The 9,831-nt window shown below is 43.1% G+C and overlaps 1 protein-coding gene across 1 annotated transcript; it reads right to left on the bottom strand.

The window, feature by feature from the left end:
* Positions 1–2,279: 2,279 nt before the first annotated feature.
* myf6 (myogenic factor 6) lies at positions 2,280–4,355 on the bottom strand. Its single transcript, XM_086201843.1, has 3 exons — positions 3,494–4,355; positions 2,597–2,684; positions 2,280–2,500 (listed from the first exon to the last, which is right to left on the bottom strand). Exons 1-3 carry the CDS (start codon positions 4,010–4,012, stop codon positions 2,391–2,393), a joined length of 717 nt encoding a protein of 238 aa, XP_086057969.1. The 5' UTR covers positions 4,013–4,355; the 3' UTR covers positions 2,280–2,390.
* Between the last annotated feature and the right edge of the window lie 5,476 nt (positions 4,356–9,831).

Below are 9,831 nucleotides of genomic sequence, written 5' to 3'. Positions count from 1 at the left end.
TTCACCTCCTTTGCACAAGTAGTCCTGCTGTTGTAGCTTCATCTATTTATTTATTACATATTTTAATGGCAAAAAATTTACTTATTTTGAGGCCACAAGATAAAACCTCATGAAATTCATCAGAGTGTGGAAACAAGTATTATTTTCTAATCAAACTGAGGGAACAAGTTATATCTTGCGGCCACAAATTAGTTACACTAACTAAATTAAGGGGGCATTCATCTTCTGGCCTCAAAATACCCCAGTTTCAGTGACAGGTTGTATCTTGTGGCCACAAATTAATTAAATTAAGGTTAAAAAAAATACACCTGTAGGCTTTAAAACTGAGGGAACTCGTTATATCTTGTGCTCACTATTTAATTTTAGGTGAAAAGCTACACTTGCAGGTTTCAAACTTTAGGGAAGAAGTTGTATCTTGTTGCCACAGATTATATATTTTGTCTCTATGGCAACAACATATATATATATATATATATATATATATATATATATATATATATTCTATCTATGGAAAGAGATGAGGGTTTCACAAAAGGGTTATTCCTCCTGCAGATTAAACCCTGGTTTATCCGCCTGATTTTTTTTGAAACGAAAAAGGAAAAGAAAAAAAAACCTTTTTGAGTGGCAACAACATTTGCTGCTCAGCGAAGAGAAAGAGGTGCCAGGGAAGGTTCAGATAAATCAAGTCGTTCGGTACGCAGCGCCTATAACCGCTCGCCTCTCGTCATCTTTGCTTTCGAGCACAGCCAGACGACGATTCCGCGCCGTCGTAACCCAAACATCTGTACGGATTCAGGAGAAGATGAAGAAGAGCAAAGATAGGAAGCTGCAAGAAGGCTACTCGTTTTTTGTTGTTGTTGTTGTTGTTTTGGGAGCTCAGTTGTGATCTGTTCATTTTAGATGTGTCGACACAGTCATCAGCGAATAGACCTGATCAGCAGAAATGCAGAGAGAGAGTGTGAGGGAACAGGCAGCCATTAAAATCACATCACCGTTGGAGGCTATCGGGTTTCTGTCTGCTTTCTGCAGAAAACAGGATATTTGGGATAAGACGCGTCCGTCTCTTAAAACAGGATCAGGAACTGGGTGTTGTTCCCACGGCGTTTTGTGAATCGTGGCCGCACCTCAGTCAGAGAGAAGTCGTGCCTCATTAGCAGGAATCAAATAAAGCCTGGGAACAAATTACGAGTCTCATGGCCGCAAATGAATCAAATTGTGGGGAGAAGAAGTTGAGTCGCGTGGCTGTAAATTAATCAAACAATGTAATGAAGTTACATTTCATGGCCACATGTTAATAAAAGAACAGGTTTTCTTGTGGCTTCAAGTTAATATAAAAAAATGGGAACGAACCTTATCTCTTGGCCACAGATTCATCAAATTGTGGGAACAAAGTGAGTTAACAGAAATGAATCGAATTATGAGGAAAAGTCATATCTTACTGCCACAAATTAATCCAATTATGAGAACGAGTTACATCTTGTTGTCACAAATTAGCTAAATCGAGGGAACAAGTTAAATCTTGCAGCCGAAAGCGAGGGAACAGCTTCTGGCTTCTCCAGAGTTCATAACGCTCAGAATGAAACATGGCCAATTTGTGTTTCCTTCATGTTCTGGGGGAGGTTTGTTGTGAATGTTGCCTGGCGATGGCGGTGCGAAGCTTCTGCCGAAGCTGACACGCGTGCAGAAAAACACGGGACAGTCAGGACATGGTTTCATCCACAGATACGTGATGGCCAACAGGAAGGAAGCCCATCACGCCGCTCACCCGTCAACGCCCCCTTCTTTCATTTGGACCCACGACAAACAAGACCGGACGGATCTCTGTTGCCGCCTCAGTCGTGTCACACGTTACAACAGCTCACATGACATCGCTCTGGCCGTGTGATGATGAATTAAGACCTAATGGCTCAGATAACTTCATTATCCCGCTGGGCTTTGCACTCCCGCCTGCTCCCAAGTTTCCACGTCCCCCCAGCAGATGACGGGAGGGCCGAGGGGACTCGAGTTACTGCGGTGGGATCAGGCCTCCTGGAGTTGGAACAAAGAGTCCTGCAGAAAACTATTCCTGGGCAGTTTGGGTTGATTTTATGGACTTATAATAGCCGTGAATGTTTGTGGGGGGAGGGGGGGGGGGGGTCTTGATACAACCAGGGAGGAAATGCAGAGACAGACTGAAAGTAAATTTATAAACACTCAGAGGATTTGGATTTTTAAAAAAAAGAAAAGAAAATGCATAGTTCAAGTTATTATTGCAAAAGTAGCAATTTATTTTTGGGGTCAGTTATATACAAATTTTTAAATACAGTATCAGCTTTCTTGTCTCCTTTTGAATACAAAATAAATAAATCACGTTATTATAAAATATGTACAATTTTGTAAATCCATCGACATTAGTTTTCTGAGGCGTCCTCGCCGAAGCTGATCTTGTCATCGCGTGTGATGCTGTCCACAATCGAGGACAGACGCAGGAGGCTGGAGGACGCAGAGGACTCGCTGGTCCCTGAACACAACACGAATGGATTTAGGCTTGGATTCCTCTTCAGTGGTTATTTATGACAACAACAACAACAACAACAACAAAATCTCTTCTGTCTACCTTCTCTCTGGTTTATCACTGCTGCAGTGGAATGATCAGCGGAGGTCGGCCACGCCTCTGGTTTCAAGTGGTTTTCCTGACTGGCCACCTGGACACACACACACGCGCGCACACACACACACACACACACACCATGTAAGTACAGATTATGCACGGCTGTGACACACAAATAAATTAAAAGAACACGGAAAATTGCTGGGAATCCTTCACTCATGAGTGGCTGCTAGCTAATCAAACAAGCGATGCAAAAAAAAAAAAGTGCCCGAAGAAAACCGGGAAAATGAATCAATTTGCGGGAACAAATGTCCAAAAAAAAAAAAATCAAAGTGGGAGAAGAAACTATCTTGTTGGCACAAATTCATCAACATCCCGGGAGCCGATCATCTTTAGGCTGCTAACTAATCAAAGAGAGGGAACAAGTTAAATCATGAGAACCGATTAAAAGTTAATCGACTTGCGGGAAATCATTCTGTGGTGGCACATCAATCAAAACGTAGCCATCAATAAATCAAAGCATGGGGACAAATTATCTTGTGGCCACGACCTAATTCAAAGTGTGGGAACAAGTCGCATCTCTCGGGCACCGGCTCGTCAAATTGTGAGAAGTTGCTCTCTTGTGGCCACTCATGAATCAGACTGAGGGAACACGATAAATCTCATCACCACAAATTCATGAAAGCGTGGGAGCAAAGCATCTCAAGGCCTCAAATGAATCAGATTGTGGGAACGAGTTAAGGAATGAGAACGAGAGAACATGAGGTATGACAGTAGCTGTAAGGAGCACTTCTTGTCCATTTAGAGCTGCTTCAGTGATATTTTTGGTGTAAAGGGGAAAAAAAACATCGCAAAATCATCACGATGACCCACTTTCTTTTCCTCAGGTCAATACTTGCTTACGCCGTGTTCTTTGAGGCTGTAAGACGAGCCGCTGTGCGTTTTCTCCTGCTCGTCCAGAGTGTGCAGCAGCTCCTGCAGTCTCTCAATGTAGCTGATGGCGCTGCGTAAAATCTCAACCTTGGGCAGCCTCTGGTTAGGGTTGGCCACCGTCTTCCTCTTCAGCGCGTCGAAGGCCTCGTTGATCTTCTTGAGCCTCCTCCTCTCCCGGAGCGTGGCCGCCTTGCGTCTGTCGGTGGGGGCCGACTTCCTCTTGCAGATCTTACAGGCCCACATGAGGCACTGGCCCTCGCAGTGAGCCCGCAGACCCGGCGGGGCAAGGACATGCTCCTCTCCGCCGCTGCTCTCATCGCCGGTCTCAGACGGAGCGTTGTCCTGACCTGGAGACAGCGGGCTGTCGTTGCCGTTGTAGAGAGGAGACACCCCCGCCATGTCCAGGTGCTGCAGTGGTCCATCATCTCCCTCCTCCAAGTAGCGCAAATCACTAAAAAGATAAGCGTTGGTCTCGAAAAGGTCCATCATATTGTTGGGACCCCTTGCTTGTGTTTTGACAAGTGGGACTGTGGCATTTAAAGAGCAGCCGGGACACAAGTCACCAGGCTTATATATAGAATGTGAAACTCTATCCAACACTTTGGCTGCCGCACTGCATCAAGCATCTTTTTTTTTTTTTTTTTTTTTTTAACCCCACTGGTTCTTCACAACATTCTGACTCTGTGTAGGAAATAAATATACGTTGAGGTTATGAAATGTCACCGCTGGTCTCATGACAAGTTCTTTAAATGTCTGCATCTGGACAAAATGGTGCACTGTTACTTTTCCAGTAATGTTGCATGTAATGGGGGGGGGGGGGGGGGTGGGGGGGGTGCTGTCTCTTTTGTATTTTCAGTCATTTTGCAGAATGATCAGCAATTTAAGAAGATGAATGTTTATGCTTCCAAACGTAAACGTATACTATTGTATATGCGGAGGAAACCCTTATTTTTGGGGCAATAACTTCAGTAAGTCAAATATCTCAACAACCGTCCCTCCTATCAACGTCTGACTTGTGTGTGTGTGTGTGTGTGTGTGTGTGTGTGTGTGTGTGTGTGTGTGTGTGTGTGTGCGCACATGCGCGCAGTGGCGAGTTTGACAGTCAGAGTGACTGAGATGACGGTCAAGATCCTTGATAGCTTTTTAGAGATGACAGCATTGACTTGTCAGATGACAGAGCTTTATTTTAATCATGGACGGAGATGACAGTCTGAGATGACAGTCTGAGATGACAGCCTGAGATGACAGTCTGGATAGGATTTTTTTTTTTTTGATGAAAGACTGTGTTTTTCAAGATGACGGAGGTTTTTGGTCTAAGATGACAGTCATGACTCTGGATAGGTTTTGAGATGACAGAGAGATGAAAGCCTGAGTGTTTCAGTTGATACCCTGAGATGACAGACGGGATTCTGCATAGCTTTGATGTCGATAGCTTTGATGTTGCCAGTCTGTTTTTTTGCTTAAAAACCCCCTTGGAAGGGAAAAAGTGCAGTCTGGCCCTAACATTTTTCATCCCAACCAACACCACCGTGATTGACTGGTGAACCCACACCTCCAGTGACTGTTCAAGAGACACTCCACCTTGGACCAAACCACCATGAACCATAAGGGGGCAAAGGAGGAGGGGGGGGGGGGGGCATGTAATTGTTCACAACTTAAAAAACACTGGGAATTTTTTTCTTTTTCTGAAAATATAGTGAATGTATACATTTGTTCTGAAACACCTTTGCGATTAGTCTTACAGACAGGAAGCAAAGCCTGATGGCTACTTTGCTCCAGACATGTACTGTAAAGTATTTGCCAGCCCGGGTGATTGACAGTTACAAGAGGTACACAATAGATGTTGAAATAAGGAGTTACAAATAGACATCAAGCTTGGCTCCCCATCCCTAAGACTAAATTGAGGGCCACAGGACGTAAGAATAAATTTGCGCATGGGAACATTTCATGAACTAGGCACACATGTTCTTTATTTAACATGTCTGGCCTTTTCAAAAAAAAAAATTCAATCAAATATTCCTCGGAGTGGGACAAGAAGAAAAAAAATGGTCAGAAATCAAAGTCAGCGTCTTTCTAGTGTGGTAATTAAATAACAGGCAAAACGTGAACAAATTAGACTTACTGATAATAGAGCTATCCATGTCAAAAATGTGCCGCACCTGTTTTAGCTGGTGGGAATGGTATGGCCGATTGTAACTTGGAGAAAATGCCAACATAAATAGATTGGAATGTGCAGAGTTAAAACGGCTTGGAGAAACGGGACGTTGGCTATAAATAGAAAGGCAACTCATTTATCTCAGATTCATAAAAGGAAAAACATAAAAGCCTGCGAAGAGGTGATAGACTGTATAGCCTATAACCTGAAAGGTCTACAACTGGAGAGATAATTTTTATACAGCTATATAGCTGCATGACCTTGTTATGAAATGAAGGAAGCATCAGGCAGCAGCTGAAAAGGTAAATACACCTTCAGATATTCAAATTCTGATATTAAGTTCAAACCGAATCAAATACGAAAGGCACCTTGACGGGTTACAGGCTGCTTGCTGTCGCGCACTCAGTTTTACCTTTACCCCGGACGCCCCTCCCCCTTTCAGCTCGACTCAGTTACCTTGCTGTGGAGGGCCAAATGTCACAGGAACCGTTTTCATTTGTCAGAGTGTCTGAGATACTTCTTCCAGGCAACTAGGACACCTGAGTTCTTGTGCACAACACACAGCAACAAAGTGGGACTGAAAACAAATCACCAGCTTCTCACTCAGACACATCCGGCTTTCCAGATCCGTTCACGTGATCAAAGTCTACGTCTGCAACAACTTGTGCTTACGTTCCAGCTTTTTGCTTTGAGAGACGCTCTGTTCCGTTAGCCGTGTCATCAACAAAGAGAACCAATCAGGAGTGTGGAAGAGGGGGAAGTTAAAAAAAAAAAGAGCGCTGACTGGTCCCGTGTCTTTCAAATGTCTCACAGCTGTATTGTTCAGTCCAAAACTTAACATTCTTAGCATTTATCCCTCAATCTATCTTAACTATCTGAGCCAGCTAGTTAGAGGTTGTTGTTTCTTCACGTAGCGAGGAAGACTCGAGTGGAAGTGGAAGGTGATGGGGAGCGCCGACTTTCTTTATCACCTTGTTATCGTCAGCAGTGTCTTAATGAAGTAAGGTTGACTGACTTGGACGGATAATAAAATCGCAAAGCTGCGTGTTGGGAAAAAAAAAAAAGCTTTTTCATTTTACTGCCAAACTGTCAGAATTGATTATGGATGATTTTTTTTTTTTTTTTTTTTTTGTCTTTAATGTTGAAAAGAAAGGCTCAACAGAGATCTTCGTTAATGTGGCAGGTAATGTACCGTCATATCCACAGAAAGCTTTTAAAACCACCCACGGTAGTCAGAAAAAGCTGCTGGAAATCGGTTTCAGGATATGTGTACTGCATAAAATACGGCAAATGCACTGGGTTTCTTTTTTCATTCAGAGGAGAAGTATTCTCTGGGGTAATCACTGGTGGAAAACAATATCACTTTTATTATTGCTTGTCAGGTCATGTAGCAGAAGTGATGAGTAGCCTACAATATATGAGGTTCTGAGTGTGTCAGATATGATTTTCCTTCCCTTATTTACCATAAAAATCAACACAAAAGCAGTTCAGCATTTCCTGTCACTTGCAATTTCTCATTTCCATGTAAACAAACAACCGGGGGCACAAAGTGACAACAGATGATGAATGAACAATTAGAAACAAATCAAACTGTTGCCCCGTATAACAAGCAAGTATAATATAATTAAGCATCCAATTTGTAATTGGTGAAAGTCAGTGAGCTGCAATGAAACATACACATTTTCAAGATGAACAGAGACGTGCCCCTGCTGTGCCCCAATCGTGTATTCTCTCCACAGGGCTACTGTGCATCCTGAACTGAACCATAAATTCACCGTCAGTGTCAAGGGGTTGACGCTTCAGCTGTCAGGGAGAATCATGGGATATCCTGGGCAGAGAGTCAAACTGGCCTCTCAGGGAAGGAGGAGTCGGGGTGGACTGTGTAAATCTGCCTGGAATCCACAAAGAGGTTTGGGAGGAGCAGTCTGTACTCTGCATGCATTTAAGGAAGAAATGCTTATTTGCTCCCTTGCCAATTTTTAATGAGAAGCTTGACACCATTCTCATATTTATCCATTTTAAAGCTCCATTAGCTTAGCATATACTGAACAACAAGGGTGACAGCGCAGGATGATTTATTTTGTTTGCTAGCACGCACGTTCAAAAATCTACTTAAGTATAAGTACTGTGACTTTGATGAAATTTTACTGAAGCAGAAGTAAAAGTACTGGTGTAAAAATGTACTCAAGTACAAGTAAAAAGTAGCTCACTTAAAATGTACTCAGAGTAAAAGTTACTTAGTTACTTTTTTGGGGGGGTGTCGGGAGTGTGTGTGGCAAACCATTAGCCACCAATGCTATCGAACTGTTAGTTACCTACCTGTAAGGAAGCATTGCTAACATACATGTTAATGGCAACGTTAGCTACTGTACTGAGTTATTGATTTCATGCAACGTTATCTTACCTGTACATGCTTGCGCAGGTTTGATGCCGGGTTTTTGAACGCAGATATGCGGGTGTCTTTGGGACAAAGCTTACACCGCATCACCAAGCTGTTCCCGTCTCTGTTCTTGAACTCGAAAATGTCCGTCAAATATGGCCAGGGATTCATTCTGTTTTGTTCTTCTTCGCCTTCCTCCTCAGCAACTTCAACCGTATCCGTTTCAGTTGAATTCATTTTTGAAGTTTCTGTGTCATACGTTCAGTCTCCCAATGTCTCGCGGTAAGCGGCTGACGTCACTGACGTGCACCTGGGCTGGGGCTCGCGCTGGCTGCAGCTGTTGCCAGGGTGACCTTTGTGAAACTGTGGATTTACTTTACTCTGTAACGGAATCGATTTAAAATGTAGCGAAGTTACACTGTTACTTGAAAAAAAAATAGTAAAAGTAAAATTACAGATTTTAAAAAGTACTCAAAAAAGTAGAAATACACAAAAAAGCTACTCAATTACACTAACGAGAGTAAATGTAATTTGTTACTTGCCACCCCTGAGCATTACCAGGGGTTCCCTCAACTTAAAAGCTGATGGAAGAAAAACTGAAGACTCACAAGCTTTGAATTTCACAGGTGTGGTCTTACTGTCGTATCTTAAGCTCTAGAACAAGTATAAATGGAAGCATTAGCACAAAGCTAACGTGCTTTGAACAAACGACTACAGGGATGCATGACGTCATTGTCACCACAACTACTTTAATATTTGCAACAACCTCTGTTAGTCTTGTTTAGCCACTTGTTACCCTTTTTTTTTAAACACATAAAAAGCTTTGAAATTCACAGCAATGGTGTTTACTGATGAATTTCATGCCATACAACAAATCTGAACACAGCTGTGAGAGGTTGGAGCTAAGGACAAATGACACCATGGCTTCAGTGTCACCACAACTGTTCTTGGCACTTCTGCCGTGTTCGATGCAATGACATTTAATGTCCCAACCTTTTCTATCCTTGTTCATCAACTTGTTAGCAGCTAAAGACACACTAGCTTCCACCCGTGTGGCCGTTACGGATGTATTTCATGCTGTAGAACCAGCGACACTATCAGCAAGGGAACGGGAGGTCCAACTTCGCAAACTAACCTCTGGGTTCTAGGAGACATTCCCGTGCAACTGTATTGAAATCCAGATGAACCACAGCATTCCGGACCAGCTGTAAGGGCTTCACACTAATTAGTTACTCAATCTGACCGCATGATGAGAAGCATTATAAGGACTGCTGGTCGTCAGTTATTAACACAATTCATATCGACCCTTTTGGTGGTAAACTTCATGTAGCAAATGAACAGTTGGATAAAATGTATTCTGGAGGGTTTATCATCTCCCTGCATTCCTGTTTTGTGAAATAGAAGGAAAAGTTGAAGAGTGCAAGAGTTTGGCAGCATCTCCGTATTTTGAACATTAAAGCTAATCCCAGCAGGGACTGTCAGTACCTCCCCTAGTAGCACACAGAAATTACTGCAAGAGTTTTTCATTGGCGAATAATGGACATGCCAGTGTGTTTGTGCATGCGATTTTTCTCCATTCTGTGGGTGTTAGAAGTGGGATCCACTTAGGATGAGTGCTGACACAGGTGGGTCCCCAACAGATCTGTTGATGAACATGAACTATGGGACCTTTTCCCTCTAAGCCCCTCCGCCCCCTCATGTACACACCTCCTACTCCCTCTTCCCCCGAATGGACTGGACGACCCGCTCCAGACAGCTCATTGGTCTGTGTCA

Source organism: Aulostomus chinensis, chromosome 4 (genome assembly GCF_037954235.1).
Source record: "Aulostomus chinensis isolate RoL2024-O1b breed Wild chromosome 4, RoL_Achi_v1.0, whole genome shotgun sequence".
NCBI lineage: Eukaryota > Metazoa > Chordata > Actinopteri > Syngnathiformes > Aulostomidae > Aulostomus > Aulostomus chinensis.
Note: the sequence above shows the minus strand (reverse complement) of the source record. Positions and strands in the feature narration are given on the sequence as shown.

Excerpts from the sequence above, each read along its gene's own strand:
- myf6 (XM_086201843.1), bottom strand. The coding sequence starts at position 4,012 with ATGATGGACCTTTTCGAGACCAACGCTTATCTTTTTAGTGATTTGCGC. Across the intron at positions 2,685-3,493 it reads ACAGCCTCAAAGAACACGGC|GTGGCCAGTCAGGAAAACCA; the intron begins GTAAGCAAGTAT and ends GTGTGTGTCCAG. Across the intron at positions 2,501-2,596 it reads AGTGATAAACCAGAGAGAAG|GGACCAGCGAGTCCTCTGCG; the intron begins GTAGACAGAAGA and ends TGTTGTGTTCAG.